We start from the raw sequence: 20,122 nt of genomic DNA, 5'->3' as shown, positions 1-20,122 counted from the left end.
TTTACAAATGGAGAAGGGAGAAAAAGGGATTAGAATGATTTAATAGTTTGAAGAGTTGCTGTAGACTATACATAGATCAAAAACTTTTGTGGTAACATTGTCACATGTGTACAACCAGCTTAAAAACTCAAAGATGTTGCTTTTCTGATCTTGTGCACTGAAGCAGCCTTCAGGTACTCTCAGAAGTGAAAACCGTTGCTTTGTATTCCTGTCTGCATTGCTGATAGATATTTCTCAGATGATGTGGCTAGCTCTGTGTGCTCATTTCTTTGAGGTGAATGGTTCAAGAACACATGGAAAATTGGCATAGCACAGGATGTTCTAACTATGGTGCTTTTAATTTAAAAACGTTTTAAATGTACTGAACTCTGCAAATCAGCAGTTCTGAAATGAAGAAGTAAATCTGACTGGTATGGCTAGCCTGGGCTGATGCTGCCAAGAACTGGTACCAGCAAGTATTCCTGAGCTGTGTGGGGTTTTGCTCTGCAAGCTGCTGGTACATGACACAGAGTGGATGACAATGTATGAAAAAATAGAGCTGACACTTTCTTGATACAACCCTATCCTGCTATCTCCCTCTGTCTCTTTTTTTATGACATTTAAATATATTTAGGAAAGGGGGGGGGGAGCCCTATTTTTACTTTTCAATTGAATCAAGTTGTTTTGTTGGTTTGTTGGGGTTTTTTTTGGTTTTTTGTTGGTTTTTGGATTTTGGTGGGGGTTTTTTTGTTTTGTTTTGTGGGGTTTTTTTAATCCAGAGCATGTGAATTAAAGGGAAATTGAGGGAGCTGTGATTCAATGCAGACAGGAACCAGGCGAAGTTCCTCTACTTACTTATTCTAGATCCTGTCAATTCTTCTCTATCTTGGTCCCGAATCTGTTTTAAAAGCTTATTGGGTCATGTATTTTGTATGTATGTACATTTTATCCTATAGATATAAAAGCTTAAAAGACTAATTTTATCACTTCTGGTCCATGTGTGCAGAGAAGCTGAGAAACAAAAACTTACGTGTTCTGTTAGCCAGGTACTGATGATTTGGTACGTATTAATAAACACCTGTGTTATACTGATTCAGAAATGTTCTGTGAACAAAATTTATCGTAAATGGTTCTGCTGACGTGCAAACTACCCCTGTGTAGGTGCAGCTTCCCTGGTTTCCCAAGGAATGTATTTGCTTCTATTTAACATGATTATCTCCTGAAGACAACCCATCAAAACTGTCACACTGATTTTATTAGGAATGTGGAAAAAACCACTCTGAAGGCTAAAATACATCTCTCAGGCTATGTGAATTTTAGTATTATACCAAGTAGTGTAAATAATATTTAATGGAAATAGAGATGTGTTGAGTCTTGTGATTATAGATCAGCCTCATGTATGAAATCTAAATAGTATTACTATTGCTACTGCATTTTTAGTAGTTTTAGGAAATAATACTACTGAGCTTAGTTGTTTAGTTTTATATCTGATTAGAAATATATATTGTGTGTGTGCATGCTCTTTTTTTTTTTTTTTTAAGTTTTAATAAGTGAAAGAAAATAGGCTGCATTAATTAAAGCACAAGTCTGAACTTGAGAAACTGCAGTTAATTTGTGACACCAGGGAATTTCCAGTGTGATAGTCTCATGTCTTGACCTTATCTCTCACATCATGACAGAGCTTGTGGTTTTTTTTGTTTCTACTTGGAAATATGCCTTCTTCTTAAACATTCTTTATCTTTTGTATTTTCTCTAAAATAGTAGGCTGTGAAATTGCTCGTCCACGCAGAAAACAAAATGGCTATGAGGGCACGTAGATTCTTTACCAAAGAATATTTAATTGTCACATAAAGTTACCACTTAAGTGAGCTCTATATAGACAGATTAATATATTAGAAAAATACTGACATTATGTAGGGTTCAGTCGAAGTCCATTCCCAAGGTCATGTCAATCTGTATGCATGCAAGAATTTATTCAGATCAGGCTTAATTTATGACTTCTCTTCAGCATAAATAATTACTTAAATGTTTGTCCAGCATCACCAAGAAAAACACTGTGTTGAGGGAGAAAAACAAATCTCAGTTTCCTCTGCTGTCTTGAAACTTGACTTGCATCATGGGGCTTTGATGAAGAAAGGTGAAAGCTAAATACCTCAAGTGGTGCTGAAAAGCAGCTCCATGCCCAGTGCTAATGTATTCTTTCCCTCAGCCATTGCTTTGTCCAGTTCCAAACCCATTAGTGTTTTGCTTTGAGGTGCCTGTGGGTCATTCCTTTTAGTGCATCTTGACCAACTCTTTCCTAGACATCCTCTGTGTGCAAAATAATTTCCAAGAGTTTACAGCCTATGAAATCTTGCCTGAATGTTGGAATGTCACTAGCATGGTGGTGTTCTCCTGCTATATCCATTCTACAGGAGCAAAACCAAAGTTTATGGGAAACCTGAATATCATGGCTGTCCGACCTTCTTTCACACCATGTTGGTTCATTCTGTCTGTTTTTTGCTTTGGTAGCAGAGTCCTGCAAGCTGGGGCAGGGAGAGAGAGGGCATTCACACCCTATATTTATGCGCTTCTCTTGAAAAAACCAGCTTCATAACTTAGGCACCAGAAGTTGTTAAGATATTTTCTTCATCAGCTAAATGGGAGCATCACCTCTTAATTTAGTTGCACAATATTCTCCCATCTTCAATGTCAGCTACTTTTAAGTGAGTCAAACTTGGTTTTATCCAGACTTTTTGTAACTGGAAATGTGAACAAAACGTCAGGGTAGCTGTGGATACATGTGATCCAGCATGGTTATAAGCTATTCTGAGAGCTGGTCTCTTGGGCACCCAAGGCTCTGAGACATAAAGGGGCAGAATGGGTGACCACAATTCTGGTGACATTCTTCTGTCTTGTCACCAAAGCTCAGACAAAATAAACCTTGGTTGAAGCTCCTTAAATTTTGTAAGTGTGCCAGGCTGCTAGAAACACAGCTCGAAGTCCACATAGGAAAGCGTAGGGCATATCTAGTAAAGAGTGGAGAGATCTGGATCCAGGACTCTCTGACCTTACTGGTAACTTAAAAACACTTTTGATAGTGGCTGGAGTTTTTCCCCAAGGCTTTTTTTTTCACAATCCTGACCGACCCCTGTAGACTGATATTCTTTTTCTCATCTGCTTTCATTCCTCCTTTGTCTCATTTTGCCAGCAGGACCTCCTTGGCGGGGGGAGCTGGATAAGCTATCTGCACCGTGATTTATCAGGAAGTCAGTGCTGAATGACGTAAGGCACAACCTGTTCCTCCAGAGGATCTTCATATTATCTCAAGAATTTGCAGCTTCTGCTGCAAGTGACAGTCAAATCCAGAAGACTGAAATCTGAGTCTTTTTTCTATCAGTGTATGTAATTTATAGATATCCAACCAACAGGAAAAAAAAACCCATAGTAAGTACATTTTCTTCCTGCTCAAATGCTCAGTGATTAAATATCTGTGCTGGGGAGAAGAGTTACACAAAGGTCTCAGAGCTTCAGAGCAAGATAAACAGTGTGTTCTCACCAGTTAAGAGGAGATAACGTGGACCACCAACAAAGGAAGGGAACTATGCTTCCCTTATTTGGCAATATCTGGGACACTGAGCCAAAAGGAGAGAAGGCATTTATAGGGAAGAGGTAGAAGAACATTTCCTCCCTCTGGAGTATAAAAAATAAAATACCTTTAAGTGTAATAATTTAATGAATAAATACCCAGATGTTCTGAACAATGTCCATCTGTATATTCATCTGGATTTGCAAAGGCAGTGAAATGAAACTTTGTGTCCCACTGAAGTTAATGTAATTTGTTTATCTAACTCGTTTTAGCTGTGCTTCAAAACCCAACAGTTAGTTTTCCTTTTCTGAGGAAGGCTGGAATTTGATTTCAAAAGTTTTTGTGAACTTCACTGTATTTTCTTTTTTGGAGTTTTTTCTGGGATTTGGGTTGAGGTTTTATTTTGGTTGGGTTCCGCCCCTCCCATTTGGTTTGGGTATTTTTTTTTTTGTTTGAGGGTTTGTGTGTGTGTGTGTGTTGGTTTTTTTTTTTGTTGTCTTCTGTAGGGAGCTGTGCTTAGAGGCAGCTGCTTTGATTTACTGTGATCCATGTGACTTTTGTCTGAATTTCATCTTGGCAATGAAATCCAGATTGAGTTGAAATTCCTGCAGCTTTGCTGAAGCCTTCCCAGCGAGCTGTAATCAGGTGGATATTTCTGCAAAATATTTTAAATGTTTGGAAAGATTCTCAGTGGCAAAACTGGTTGTGCAAATATCCAGATTGTATTTTGCCCTTGTCCCATATGGGACTGTTAACTGCACAGGCAGATTTTCCAGCTCACTAGTAGTGAATTGGTACAGACATGATAGGTCAGGGTTTTTTTTAACATTCTTGACACTTCACACGCATGGAAAGACACTGATAACATCATGTCAGCCTCTTCTTACTTTCACCATGTAGGAATTTAGCACCTGATATTTATTAAATGTTCTGTTTAATATAATTCTAGCTCATATGCAGTTCATTATTCAGATTTGACTGCAAAGCAGTTTAGGCTGGAATTAGTAAACTGATTGTTGTCTGTCACGAGGGAAAGAAGTCATTTCTGTTCTATGAGTTTATAGGTGTTTGAGTTGATTTAAAGAGTGGGTTGGAAGCCGTTAGTCTTCCCCATCTCTGAGTGGAAAGAAAAAAATGTTCCTTGATTTCCTGGATTACTGTGATCTCCTCCACCACTCATTGCAATCTGATTATCTCATAGCTTTCATCTGGAAAAAAGAGGTCAATAATTTGCATTGCTAACAAAAAAGCTAGGTTGGGGTTCATTCAGAAAATGTTGTGACTCTGCAGCCATCCAGTAGGTTGACATTGGAAAATCCATCACACTGTTGTAGCACACTCAGTGGCTTTTACAAGGTTCATTGCCAAAGAGGTTGTTAATTTTGACTGAGGAGCTCTGTTTAATCCCAACAGAGTTTGGAGGTCCTATGGAGTCTGTTTTGGCTCTGCTGTCTGATTGGTTTTCTGTGCAAATATGCAGTTTTGCAGATTATTTTGGTAGGTTTGTGTTTGATCAGGAAAATGATGTTATTGTGTATAATGGTCAGATTAGCAAAGGCTTTTATTGGCCATTTTTCATAGGGTCATAATTTTGAAGGTCAAGACAAAGTAAGTTTTATTTGGGTTCAATACTGATACAGTTGTCCCCCTGTACTGGAGATAGTATTTCAGAGAAAATTATTTCCAGTCATCATGGTACAACAGTCACCCTAGACTGGTGACACTGGAGACTTGTCAAATTCTGTGTTTGATAGGGATTGCGCTTTCCACCTCGGTTCTTAAAGGGTGTGGGGGTCACCTCTGCCATGGGAGGATCTGCTGTGTCTGTCTCAGGAGTGACACCGAAGAGTGATGTAGACAAAAGCATGCCCATGCTGGCTGCTGCTTCTCAGGCTGGTGGTGGGATGCAGTGGAGCCATCAGTGACCCAGTTAGGAAGAGAAGGCTGTAATTTTTGTTGCTGTCAAACTTGTACTTTTCATCAATGTAGGGAGAAGTTGAGAGACTCCTTTCACTGTTCATATTCGTGGTGCTCGGGCTCTCTCTTTGCCTGAGAGCTGAGAGTCAGTTGCCATGATTGAAGGGAGCCCTTTCTTTCCAAGAGGAAATCTTGCCTCTGTAAATGCCAGATAATGTCATTTCACAGCTGGCATCAAACATCCTTTTGAGTCGCTATTGAGGCCTTTTACATTTTAAGAAGCGTGAATATCTTGGCCACACAGTTGGGCATCCCCTCCTCCTGCCTTGGGCTGGAGAAACCTTTAGGGCTTTTATGACCATGTCACTTGTGACAGCCTGGAGTAATAATAATAGTAAGGTGGTGATCTTTGCAAAAGTTACTTCTCCTTTTGGGTGATCAGACTGAGAGGGCTAACAGAGGCTGCCATGTCAGGTTGTACCCTGGCTCTTGAATACTAATGAAGGCTGGACAGGTGATCACAGGGAATGAGGAGAACCAAGAAGGGGGGAAGATGAAGCAATACACAAATAAATGAAAGAAATTAAGGGTAAGGCATCCCAATTATCATAGAAAATTGAGACAGTTTTGAAGAACTTCATTGTGTCTAGGAAAAGATTAGTGTCTGCTGGCAAAGTTTGTAGTGGGAAGGAAGCATCAGACCTTAATCGGAAGAGGGAGTCAGGAGCTCCAGAAGAATTTTAGGAGGGCCTTTCAGTCTCCTTGTCAAATAAAAATTCTTATTGTTAGAAATGAAAGGCTCTAATGACACAAGAATAGGCAGAAAACTGTTTTGCAAAGTTACATATCCAAGCAAATCAGAAATGACAGACAAAAGAAAGTCAAGAAAGAAGAGAGGTAATATTTTTTAAAAAATTAAGAAAATCAAATTATTTCACTTACATTGTAACAGTTCTCTCAGCTGTCCTTAGGTACCTTCCTGCACCTTAAGCAAGGTGCATGAAGGCATGATGATTGATAAAAATAATTCCTTATTTGAAAGGATTGAAGGGTTTTGGTGAACTGCAGTGTGCTTACAGGATAGTGGTGTCTAATGCTCGTATAAAAGGGACAAACGAGACTAGAGAAGAACAGCTTATTTTCAGAGTCTGCTTGATCTGACTGGTGGCATTGAGCTGCTGCCATTTCTGGTGTAAATTCAGCATATAACCCATGGAGCAGTGCTGTATGTCCCTCCTGGAGCCAAAAGGTGAGCCTTTTCTAACTCTGGGATGAGAAGAGTAACATTTAGATCTACTTGGAGAGGCTCAAGAATTTTAGCCACAAAGGTTTGACCATGTTAATAGCTGTCACACATATGAAGGTTTCTCAGAATAAGGAGGCATATCTCTATATGCATACACAGCATATCTCTACCTCTTTCACACACATGGATGCTCACCTGCCTGCTCAAACAGGAGTGTTGTCTATGCCAGCATAACATGGAAGCATGCTTTGAAATTGCAACCTGTAGCATTTAAATTATGGTAGTAAAAATCAGCGGAATTGTAAATAATTGGTTTTGGTTATCTACTTTTGTATGATTCACCTATGCCGTTTTTAAAAGTGTATTGACAAGAAGACAGAGGGGTGGCTGCTGCCTGCCAGCCCTTGTTTATTTGCAAAGCTTTTGCTGTCTTCTCAAACCCACATAGCTTGTGGGCTGCGCCTAGAGGATAGCAGAAGGGAAGCTGCTGAAAATAAAGTAAAATATTTTGACACAGAAGATAAGCTTAAGCAAGTCAAAAGTACAAAAGAGAGCACTCCAGGAAGAGGTCCTGTGTGTAAGCAGTTTGTTGTTCCATCACATTGAGCTTGGGCTTTCTCTGTTTCTTTGGGTTATGTCATTGTTTAGTTTGGTTTTCCTTCAAAATCAGCCATCTGCAGCCATATGCAGTGCATTGCCTCTGTTATCTTCTTGGAGAGATGTACAAAGTGCTTTTTTAAGATGTAAAATGTATGTGATAGAGATGGGGGGTTGCTGTATTTAACTAAGAAAGCCCTTTTCTGCATTCTGATGGACCGACTGTGTTCACAGTAGGAATTCACTCAGATCTTCAGCCAATAAAGTAGGAGTTGTTATTGCTGTCTTCCTGCAGTAGCAGCAAAGAAGCAGAAAATAACAAATCCAATATGTCATTTATGCTCCGTTTGTCCCTTGCATCCAGCATTTCATTTCCCTTAGAGGTTACTACTGATCTTATTTAGCTTGCTTCATCCCAACTAAAAATATACATCAAAACAGTATTGGGGGACAGGGAGGATTGAATGTACTTACATTTATTTTTAAAACACATTTTAGAAGAAGTGACTTCCTTACATATATCTGAGTGCTTCCACAACTGCTTGATGTGAAAACATCTAATGCTTATCCATTGATAGCAGGTGTCTGCTGTTTAAGAAGTATGGCTTGAAGCAGAGGCAAACTATATGATGTGAATTCACACTCCAGGTATTTTGGAGTATCCTGCCCAAACAGCAGAATATTGAAGCAGCCAAGGTAAAACTCACAGGTTAATAGATATGGACTATGGCCAGGACATCTCTGAAACGTGATTAAATTCATGCCTAAATTACAGTGGTGTTGATGCAAACACTTCACTTGCTTTATGTCCCAGTGAGTCAGGATGCCTAGAGATTTATTTTCTTTTTAATTTCTTGAGATCTGGAAATGTAAGTTTCTGGGGTTTGTCCAGGGTTTTGTTTTGTTTGCCTTCTGTTGTTTAGGGAGTGGCTTGATTTTTTTGCTAGCTGCGTATGATTTGTTCTTTAAGGTCAAATACTGAAAGATAAGTTTATAGACAACAAGTAAGGCATTTTAGCAGAAGAATTCAGATAGCAACAGTGGGAAATTTTTTAGAAATGAAACCTTCCATGAGATGCTCATGCCCAGCAATTTTTTAAGAATTAGAACATGTTTTAACAATTCAATCTTTTCTTGAAGTTGGATGACATCTATCTCTTTACCTTGGGCATGGAGCTGCAGTCTTGTTTATTGCTGGTGTTTTTACTAACTGTCATGTAATTAGCAGAAATATTTAATATTTAGAAATCTCATCTGGGTATTTTTAGGGTTAATTAATATTCTTCTTAATATTTTAGCATGTTGTGGTTGACTGTTTTGAATATAAATATTTCTGTCACAAACAGCTGTCCATTTTGCCTGTTGTGGAAATGGTGCCAAGAAGAGTTGCATAGGACATCATGTGTTCACTGTGATGCTGGATTTGCTCTTCCCAGTATTATATCTGTTAGCCAGCACATAGCCCTGCAGTTTATCTGTGACCCTGCCCTGCCCTGTGCTGCCTCCCTGGCAAACTGTAAAGATGCATCAAACTGAATAAGGCGGGAATCTAAGTCTAATTTTATTCAATATTTCATTAAGAACTTGAAGGTTGAATCAAGATTGATGCCTATTAAATTATAGTCCATATCAGCTCTGATACAGTTGAGAGTGCTTGGTGAGTTAAGGAGGAGGGAAGAAGGACAAGACAGGAGGAGAGCTCAAATGGCCTTGAAAGAAAATGATCATGACATTGAGCAAAGTATTATGTTTCAGCCAGTCCTTCCCAAACCTGTTTTTGTTTTGTACTATGTGGTAGTTCTTCCCAACAGTTCTGGCTACAAGAAGCAAGATTCAAGTTACTCTGTAGACAAAGGGTAACAACAGTTGCTCCTTGGTGCTGCTAGGGCCTCGGATGGAGCATGGTGGCCAGGGCTGGTACTGCGTCTTCAGGAGGATGGAGACCAATTTGAAAAACATTCCGGAGGACAGCAATAAGCAGAGTCTGTGATCTGATAAATAGAGGTATGGAAGAAATGAACTTGCTTCTTTCAAAAATAATAAATGCCTTCAAGTATGTGAAAGGTTGGTGGTGAACAAAGAAAGTGGTGATGAGCTCACTGGTGGTGAATGTGCAGGAAAGAAGTAGTAATTTATGGTGCAGCAGGGAAAGCTGAGATAATCTTCCCAGTGATGAGGGGAGTTAGATGTTGTGGTAGATTGCTTAGCCAAGGAAGTTTTGAGATTGTCACGGTCTCAGGGTGGGAGATTTTTGTTTGGTTGGTTGGTTTGTTTTGTTTTTCTTAAAATGGGCTAGGCAGACATCCCTAAGGAATGGTTTAGGTATAGATGATTATGTTTCAGTGTAGGAGGATGGACTCCATGACTGTGTTACATCCCCTCCGGTCTTGCTTTCTGTGACTCAGCTGCAGTGTGGAATCTGCAGGTTTAGGTTTGTTCCTGTATAAAAAGTTTTTAATATATATTTCTATAATTCTCTGAAATTAAAGTCTGTATGTGTTTTTCTTTGTGTCTGAAGTTTTAACACTGGCAGGCAGTTCTCAGAGGAGCTGAACTGTGTACTGAAGAGTTCATTTTCTTGAGTGTTGTAGGTTGTACAGTACGTGACTGATAAAAGATCTTTCCTAGCATTAAGGCCAGTCACAGCCCAAATAAATCTGGAACAAATTCTGAGAAAGCATGTCATGTTATGACTGGCATATCTGTGAGCATGTAGCTTTGCTTGAGAATTAGACTAAAAGTTTGCAAAGTGCTAGCGCTGATGTCACTCCCTTGGAATTGAAAGGCCGTTGAAACAGTAAATATTTCTGTGGCCAGAAGCTAAGTCTTGAGCCGGACCTTTTCCTCTCTGTGAAGGGAAGAATGCAGAACAAATCTAAAATGTGTATTTGCAATGGGAAAATCTCAATTAATTTAGAGCTTTTAGCTATTTCAAAGCATTTACATGCACAACTGCTGTTCATGCAAACATGAAAACTATTCATGGAAACTTCAAACTCACCTTGAAATGACAAGTAATTTTTTTTCTGTTTTTTAAAGCTGTGCTTGGTGTTCAGAAGCATGGTTGGAAAGGACTGAAAATTATATTTGTACTCTACGTGCAGAAAGGAACATAGACACAGGATGCATATAATAAAAGGCTTTAGTTCAGAATGACTTAACATTGAAACCTTATTAGCATCAAACAGCTGCTAGGAAAATGTTTGAATTTTAGGTGCATTTACTCTTGGTTTTATCTGTGGAGTTTTGGTTATGACCCAAAACTCTGAAAAAAGAGAGATGACCAAAATGCAAACTTAAATGTTCAGATTTTATAGCTGGCTTCTCTGCTACGATAGGTTAATCTGAAATACTGCATCCAAATAACCCACAAGGAATTAGAACCTAATGCTGTAGCTAGGGACAGTTATAATAGCTTTTAGACACTGAGATCTACAGGATAACTGAGATTTTTGTAGTGTCCCTCAGAGGACCCCATTGAGCATTCACAAGGAATTCATCCCCACCCCCAGCTTCCTCCTAGTTGGAAGAGGTTTGCCATGACAGATGTGGGGAACAGATGTTGAGAGGAAAAGTTATAACGGGACAATGACCTGAAGTGTTAGTTGGGCTCTTCCTTGACGTGACTGAACTTATGTTCCTAATGGCAATGGAGGAAAGCAGCATGTATCCACTGCTTGTCTCTGCAAGCCCCAGTGTTAATGTTGGGAGGGTTGACATACAGAGCTTTTATGTGTTCATGTCAGATACTCTGTGCTCAGTTAGCTGAGGATGAGAGAGGAAGGGACAAAGATTTAAAAGCAAATGAGCTATGTGTTATTCAAGGACAGTTAGTGCAAAATGGGTGAATCATGCTCAGCCAGCCACCACCTTTCACAGACAGCTGTAGGTAGTTTTTTCTGAATTTTAGTCTTCTGTTTTACATAAGGATTTCCTCTTTCCTTCTTCCTATTCTTTCCCATCTCTTTACCACTGCACCTGTGATGTCTGGGAGATGTTCATGTTCCTTGTCCCTAACTGCTCCTGTAAGCATGTTTCCCCCCCTCCCCCCGCTTTTCTATTTCAGAAGGATTTCAGGTTTTTGTTGGCATGGGAGAAAGATGTTGAGTTTCATATTTAACCTGTTATGAGAGGGGTTGGCAGATAAGACTACTGGGGAGGGACTCAGAACATGTCCTGTTCACTTTAGCTTAGTTTAGATCAGGAGGCTGTGAATAATTATATTTATTACCAAAAGCAGATCAACCATCCATAGAAGCCTGAGATTTTTTTCTAGCTCTTGAAATGGGAAAGTAAGTATTTGAAATACTATAATAAAGTGACAACTCTGTGAGCTACTTTCTCTCTCTCTCAAAAAAAAGGTTGGCTTCAGTTTTATTAACAAGTTTTTCCATGGGGCAGTTTTGCGCTGGTTTTTTCCTAGTTTTCAGAGGTTGGGCTTGACGACCTCTCTTGAGGTCCTCTTCCAATTTGAGCTATTAGCTGGTGCTATTATAGACTTCATTCATGTATTTTTACTGCTTCCTGTATTTAATTTTACATTTACTCTGATTTTCATAGGGCATTGCCTATTCATGGTGGGTTTTGTTTCAAATTCTGTGGGAAGCTCAAAGTCATACACTGTCCTTTCCATACAGTTCTGTTCTTTCTTTGCTGTTTTTCTTGTAAAATGATTCATAGCGTTAGCAAATCAGCAGCTCTGGTTACATTGGCTCTGTAGGTGTGAAGAGGTTGGAGTATGCTGCATGTGCAAGTGACCACAAAGGAGGTTTAGCATGGGGGATATCTGGCATAGTTGGTCAGCATATCTGCAACATCTGACCCATATTATTCTTTAGAGAATGTGATGAAGCACCCATTCATATATGTATGTATATTATTCATCAACTTAAATTCAATTCTTAATTTATTTGCACTCACAATGTCACCTTAGGTCTGTGTATGTCCCACTCCCTCTTTCCTTGTCCCCAAAATCTTTGAGAACGTTTCTCTTCTTCCACTTCAGGATTATCTGGATAAACTCTTTGTGACGTAAATGTCCCAATTGTCCACATAAATGTCCAAATTGTCCACATAAATGTCCATGTGTCCTTAATAACCCCAGCCTTCAGTCTGTCTTGTACTCAGAGCCTTCTCCTTTTGAATAAGCCACATATTTGGAGAGCTAATATAAAAAATTCCGTTTGTAGGACTTTTCATTGAGGAGTCTGATTAAAGTACATTATTATTATTGAAGTACATTATTATTATTGTTGTTGTTACTATTGGTTTTATTATTGGTTTTATTATTATTTATTTGCTGATTATATTCAACTCCCTTAGGTCTTAAAAGTCAGTTCCTGTATTTGGAGCAGTTTGAACCCTCAACCCTGACCTGTGAGGGTCAGAGGACTTAGTTACTGTACAAAGCAATCATTTTTCATGGGAGCTGGAAGTGAGATTTCTTTGGGCTTCAGGGTTTATTTTCCTCCCCTGCTCAGTGTAGCAGAGATTGCATCCTTGCTAGAAAGCAGAGAGAAGAAAGAAAATTCAGTCCACATGTTCGGGATTTGAGATTGAGAGTGATTCATGCTTAGCTTCTGGGGATTGTAATTAGGGGTGACATAATAACCATAAACTTTCAATAAAATAGTAGCAGCATTTTTGTTACGCTCTATAGCTGCAGAAGCTGCTTCTGATTAATATGCCTTCGAGATAAGCCTACAGGACCTCTGCAGTTTTCAGATCTGGATTCAGGCTCTTGTGGCACAGTCCTACTTCTGTACTGATGCTGAAGGGAACCCTGAATTATGAAACACCCCAGACTTTAGTAACATTTTTACTTGGATGAGCATGTCAAGCTTTTCCTTTGCCATTTTAGACCATCTGTGTAGTTTTCAAGTCACTGTTATTATACTGCCTAAATCCTGCCAGTTTATACACTTGATAATACACTCTAGGGTTATCTAATGTGGAAAAAAACCAATCTTGCTGTCCTCCTCTTCTCCTGAATTATTACTAATCCTTTCTTTTCCAAGTGGCTGAGACTAAAAGGAATCCAGGAATGCACGAAGCAGGAGATTTGTCATTCCCACTCCACACCAAGGTGCATTCTTGCAGGGAGAGATGGGCATTTACACTGGAGTTCTGCCATCAGCGTTCAGCCAATTCTAGTTTTTGGCAGCCAAGCACATGGAATTTTGAAAAAGATCTACTTTTTTAAAGCAGGTCACAGACGAAAATAAAGACACATTCTTGGGCTAGGAGAAGTAGGTCAGACTTTGGGGACATCATTTATGAAAGCTGTTGACCTATCTTACCAGCTTTTTTTTATTTCTATTCTTTGCTTTCTATGCCAAATCTATATGCTTTTTATAAAGAGTTCATTTTGCTTTAGGTATAATGTATTCTTCTGCTTTGGTGAGCAAACTTTTTACAATAACATTTATAAAAAAAAAAAAAAGGATAAAAGAAATAAAGAAAAAAATATTCTCCTAGTTTTCCATTAGAGGATACTGTAGTGGAAAGTGAGGCCTCTCTGTGCTGCAGTCCAAAAGGAATAAAGCTGCTTTGTGTCACCTCATTAAGCTGATGTTTCATCCCAATATCCAAATACTTTGGCTGGGTGGATGGATAGGATGGGGAAAAGGCTGATTTTACTGCTCAGACAATTACTTCTGCGTCACCTTCTTTGCTCAATCTGTCTGTTCTAGGGGAAGTATTTTGCACCCTGTCCAGTGACAGTGCTGTGTAGCCCCTGCAAGAGCTGGTGTTGTAGGCACAAGGCTCAGGGAGGGAAGATGAGTTACTGCTTGCTGGGCATCTGAATTATCCTCACATGACTTTATTACTTCTAGAGTTGAAAGGTGGTTGTTAAGAGTTTTGAGCATTACACAGTAACAGCATTAAGAACAGGTAGCTGTAGGGTGGGTGACAGGGCTTCGTGCAGGCACCCTGCGCTGCTTGGCTGGGCCTCCCCAGCATGGGTTGAGGATGCTCATCCTCTCCGGTAGCCTGTTGCTCTGGCAAGCGGGCAGATAGTACAGCATTACAGCCAAAGGAGTGAGGGTGTGTTTGATTAACAAACAAGGATCAGGTTCAGCAGTAACTGAGCTGTAAAAACCCCTGGGATGCTTCTAGGACTGAGCTTTGGAAACAGGATGGTTTTGCTCTGTGAAAGCAAATCACAGTTAATAACATTGTGGAGGACACCTCTACGAATAATCCCCCCTCTCTGAATATTTGCAATTACTGCAAGTTTAATTTCCTTCTTTTTCTATTCTAATTTTTTTTTAATATTAATCCATGTAACTGTGTAGCTTAAATTCACGAGAGCAAAACATCCGATGCGCATGTGCAGGTAATGTCTGTCACCCATTTATGAATTCCTGAAGAATTATTGACATAGTTGGCATTTTTGTTTAATTTTGGTAATTTTTTTTTTTTTCCTATTTCTACATTCTCTCTTTTACAGAATTTGATTCAGAAACAAAAAGGGTTCAGGACATTCTTTCTGGAATGGAGAAACCACAGGTAAGTGATCCCAAATTACCACGAACATACAAAATAGTAAATGTTAGAAGTTGCTTGTGTCACAACGTACTGGTGATTTCACAGAGGATCACCTCTGAATTTTTTCATTAGTAGATTGTTGCTTCTGTATATGTCTAACTCATTTTCCTAGGATATAAATTTGAAACATCTCTTGTGCTTGTGGGTATTTGTGGGCTCTGTCCACTGAAGGAATGGCACCAGTTGCTTGTTTCTAGAGGACAACTCCCAGCATTCATTTGGTTCCCCGCTGTGGTGGGGAACCCAGTGCACTGGGGTGATTTACATAGCTCTTCCCTGGGTTTAATTTTATTTGTCATGAGCAATTTATGTCTTTAATCATGATTAAATTAAGATAATTCTATTATTTAATGGCAATTACTATATTCTACGTTTGCCTGAGCCATAAAAGCATGTGAATTGTAATGGAATTGAATCACCATGTAAATAACCATAATGCTGGGTATGACCACAGTCAGGTAAGGTTATTAATAAATCTGGTTGCAAGACCTTTGAATGTGATGGTTTTCTAGTTTGTTGTGTCAAATTAAAGGCAGAAGAGTATTGTGGATCTAAATGAACTGTTTAAACAAGCACTGGAAAAAGCAGTCCCAGGGCAGAGGGAGACGGCTGTGCTTTGGGAGTTTTATCTCTGTTGCTTTGTCTTTCTCTGTCGAGGTAGAAGGCTAGTAAACAAGCAAATTAAGAAAAACAGTTGGAAAGCTCATCTAAAGACTGATTCAACAGTGGATGATAGAAAGATATTCTGCAGTTGGAGCATGAAAAGGTATCTATTCATTGGATGCAGAAGCGGCAGAGCCCAGGGAAATGCAGGCCTGAGCATGGACTGAGTTTTATTTTTAGGTTCTGTTCTCTTGGATGTCTTTGTTCTGAATAGATGCAAAAGATGGTTGGTCTTAAATTGCTCAGTCAGTAGGTGTTAGCATCTACAGTGTAGTAGCATCTGCAGTGTAGTAGCATCTACAGTGTAGTAGCATCTACAGGAGCAGGTTCAAAGCCAACCAAAATGTACACCAAGCCTGCAGAGATGATAAATACCAGAAGGCTACAGCTAGAGTTTCTGTTTGCAAAAAGGAAAGTTGCTTTGTTTATTGCAGAAAAAGTGATAATACTAAGCTGAAGACTTGAGAGAAGAGTTTCTGGTAGATCAGAAGGGAAGAAAGTGCACTTAGAATTAGGCTAGTTTATTGTACAGAGTCAGTCAGTATTTTTGTACTGAGAACTACCTAAATGTTCCTCAGCTGGCAAAATGCCACAACTAGATGTCTTTGACAAAGATCTAGAGAGCTGACATGAAAAATTAGTTATTTCATGCTTATATCTGTAGAGGTAGGGAGAGAAGCTATTTGCGTAGTTTGCAGAATTTTGATCTCTGCACAATTAGAATTGTGGTAACCAAAGTGTTTCAAGCAGAGGGGAGCAAAACAAAAAATAAGCAAAAATATTTTTCCTTGAATCATTTTAAAAATATGGTATTTTTTAGTTTTTAGTTTTTTAGTGTTTGGGGGTTTTTTAAATCTAAACCATGAGAAAGTCTAGTTCCATATTAATAACATTTAATGAGAAGATGCTGAGGATTCTCTCTCTTTGACATTTGTGAGTAATTTAACTCATAGGAGTCTCCCAAACCATTAATTGCTATGAATGATTATGTATGTGTGTAGTCAATATTACATCTGATAGAAATATTCATAAATTTTCTGCTGGGCTGTGTTTCTTGATGAGCCTTATGCATATAGGAATGAAAAATAAAATTTTCAACAATGTATATAAAAACAATTGCGTGGAAAGAAATGAGGCAACTGAAATGGAAAGACACAGAGCAGTACATTTGTGGCAGGTGAAGTGATGCTGTGCCTGCAGCACATGGCTTTGATGTCAGCAATGTGGAAGACATCTGAAGGGATTATCCCCCTGAGCAACTCTGTGAGAGAATCTGCAGCCACAGTATCACTTGGAGGTGTCTTTAATCTAGCTTGTCCAGGTACCTCTATGTGACAAAGTCTCTCTCACCTTTCGAAGTACAAACTAGACACATTTTTTTAAATTATTAATTTATAGAAAGTCTGTTTTTTATGACGGATGTTGTTACCTGCTTGAGAGACATGCAACCAAACTGTAAATTTAATTGTATTTTTATCCCTTTGACAGCAAAATTTTTTAAAGAAGCCTTTTGTTTTTTTCCTCCATGTTTTTATTTAAAATTAAATATATTTTTAATTTGCTTTGTCGCAAAATAAGCAGTCCCTAAAACAAATACATCGGTGAGGAAAGGGAAACCTGATAATGGGTTTCTGAAGTGGCTGGGAGCAACATCGCTGTGTGTGACAGCGCGGCTGCCAAGCAGCTTGGGGGGTATCACCTCCCATGGGGAAACATGGTCCACAGAGTTGGAGCTCGGGCATTAGTTTGACTCTCCAAAAGGCAGTTTGCTCCCACTAACTTGCTCTGCAGTGAGAGTCATATTTAATCATTAGGATTTTTGCCTAAAATTGCAAGATTAGAGCCACAGTTTAAAGTAAAATCTAGACCTGGTAATAACCGTGAATTCATTTGACCCCCAAGTCTTTCAAACGTTGCCCTCCAGGGAGTAAATGAATGTTGCTTGCAGTGTAGTTCTCACACATACAATAAAGCCCCAAACCACACGATGCCTGTGAAGGCTAACCCAGACTTTGAAAGATAATGAAAGTTATACAGAAACATTGTTCATTACCTGAAAGACGGGAAGGGCCGATATTCATCAGTCTTGTAACCTTACTAAAGTAGTGCAGGAGCTGGATTCTTTCCCAGGGGCTTTTATAAAATAATTATTTACATCACCGAGTTTTGATAGCATAGAAAGTAGGCATTTTCTGTGTAAGCTGAGAAGTTTTCAGAAACTAATTAACTGCACTTTTCACCAAACATACAAAACTCCTTGTGGGAGAATCTTTTGTTAGGCCTTCTCTAAAAGGCCAAGCCAGTCCTGTTCAAAGCAAGCACAGCAATTCTGGGAACAGATGAAACAGGCTGGAATAACAAGAAAGTAGCACAAAGGTTTACTTGCCTAACCTGTGAAGAGGTGCTCTGGCCGCTTGTATTTTGGTTGGATGGAATTAGGGTACCATTAATGAACGCTTATGTTTGCATGTTCAGTAGTAGAGCTCACTATCGTGGTGTTAGCTGTGCTGTTCCTTACAGCATGGATAGGGCTGGTCCAGGTCTGTTCAGTGTTTTTCGGTAAATGTTTGTTTTCCCAGGTGTAAGCAAGAAAGGTTAGAGTTAAAGGTACTGAGCCGTTTTTCCAGTGTTGGCTTGTTATTCTCAGATTACCATAACCCTACTTTATTTAACTTTTTCACAGCAAAACTAGTGCTTCCAGCTCCAGTTAGGAGTTCCTTCGTAGAGTTAAGTGGTATCTTTGGCCATTAAATCTGATACTGGAAAGATACGTCTTTGACTGATAAACGTGGTACGGTGTCAAGCCTGTTAGTCGGTGAGAAGCACACATACACATAATCATAGAATCATAGAATGGTTCGGGTTGGAAAGGACCTTAAGATCATCTTGCTTCAGCCCCTGTGCCATGAGCAGGGACACCTTACACTAGACCATGTTGCCCAAGGCTGTGTCCAACGTGGCCTTGAACACTGCCAAGGATGGAGCATTTACCAGTTCTTTGAGCATCCTGCTCCAGTGTCTCACCACCCTCGCAGTAAAGAACTTCTTCCTTATATCTAACCTGAATTCCCCTTGTTTCAGTTTATACCCATTGCCCCTTGTCCTGTCATTACATTACCCTTTGTCCTATCATTACAACTGGGAACAAATCCATTCCCAATACTTGTGCTGATGTGCACAGTATTATTCTGCTTCCCATAGAAGTATATAGATTTGAGTTTTCTGACTCTTATCATGCAGACAGTGCCCTCTCACTTGCTTTGCTACGCTTGCTGTGTGTACTCAGTGCAGCTAATGATTTCTGGTATTTATTTTTAAACCTACCCCAGTTGTTACTGTGTGCATACCACCACCAAGGCAGGCCAGAAGCCACTCTGTATCAGTAAGAAATTAACAGTATAGCTGGAAAGGCTTATCAGCTGGGTTTGGACTTCTATAATCTGCATGGAAATGTCTGCACACTGACTTCAGAATAATAGTCTCCCAGCTTCTAGCAGTTAGTCTGTAACGTACTTTCTCTTGCTTTAAGAAAGTGTAGAAGACCTAACTTTTTACAGATTTCTAAAGTTCATGAAAGGCCAGAGCTTTTGCCATACACAGAATATATACGTGTGTCCTTGTGAGTAGTCATAGAGAAAAACATTTCAATAGAACATTGGCAGGATATCATACCTCCAGCTCCAAGTCTGTCTGAATTTATGAAAAACAATTATGCAAGCATATTTCCATAATAAAAGAATTGTGTGTTGATGGGCTGAGCTGACGTAGCAGTAATGTATGTTTAAAAAAAGGTCTATTTGGATCTTACTATCCAGTTTTCTGGTCAAAATATTGTTTACAGTATAGATTTCTAGCTCTAAGTATCTTTGTCACAATTTCATTCATATACATGTGCAAATACATAGCTCAAAAATTTAACTTATCTGTCTTATTTGGATCATTCAGGATTCTTATATACTATCTAATCCAGTATTGGTGTTCACTGGTCCAAGTTTATGAAGCAAACATTAATTTCATAGCATCAGAAAAACGTGGCTAGAGCAAGAAATCACATGAAAATTCATGCAAGAATTAGCATATTTAAAAAAAATGCTTGATACCACTTAAAACTTCTTGCCTTACAAGAAGTTTTTCACATTAGGTTGAACAGGTTTTCTTTTCGGCAAGACTTAATTGTGCTGCTATAAATTAAAATCTTTAAGAGCACAGTGTTCAAGTTAAGATGAGAGATTTTGTGGTGTGACCTACTTGTCAGTCTGTTAAAAACAGATTAATTACTTGCTCAGAAAGAATTTGCATGATATATGGGTATCACCCACAATAGTTGCGGTGCTGTTCAGCTGGAAGCAGTGTGTTTTCACGTGAGGAGCAGTTCTATGATTCTATGATTCAGAAACTGGATTTGTAAACAAGCATTCCCTGAAAGCTGATGGCTCGTATTTTATTACCAAATCATTTATGGGTAAGGTGTTTCAGTTGTTTCAAGAAAAGTGTAGGAAATATGTAACTAAGCACCTGCATCATTTATCTTACACCTTCTGAAATAACATTTTGCTCTGTGTGTTAGAGAAATCTGTTAAAATGGTAGAACCAGTGAGATT

General features: G+C 39.1%; 1 protein-coding gene across 1 annotated transcript in view; it reads left to right on the top strand.

Annotated features, from left to right (window-relative positions):
• Positions 1-20,122, top strand: part of FNDC3B (fibronectin type III domain containing 3B) — a gene marked incomplete at both ends in the record, with an annotated part of 160,278 nt that overhangs the window by 74,818 nt on the left and 65,338 nt on the right. The window contains one exon of the mRNA XM_080622297.1: positions 14,761-14,819. Within this exon, the coding sequence (XP_080478423.1) occupies positions 14,761-14,819 (59 nt within the window). The remainder of the gene's footprint in view (positions 1-14,760; positions 14,820-20,122) is intronic.

The sequence above is a fragment of the Psittacula echo genome (assembly GCF_963264785.1).
Source record: "Psittacula echo genome assembly, chromosome: 7".
NCBI classification, from domain to species: domain Eukaryota; kingdom Metazoa; phylum Chordata; class Aves; order Psittaciformes; family Psittacidae; genus Psittacula; species Psittacula echo.
This window is presented reverse-complemented; position numbering and strand designations above follow the sequence as displayed.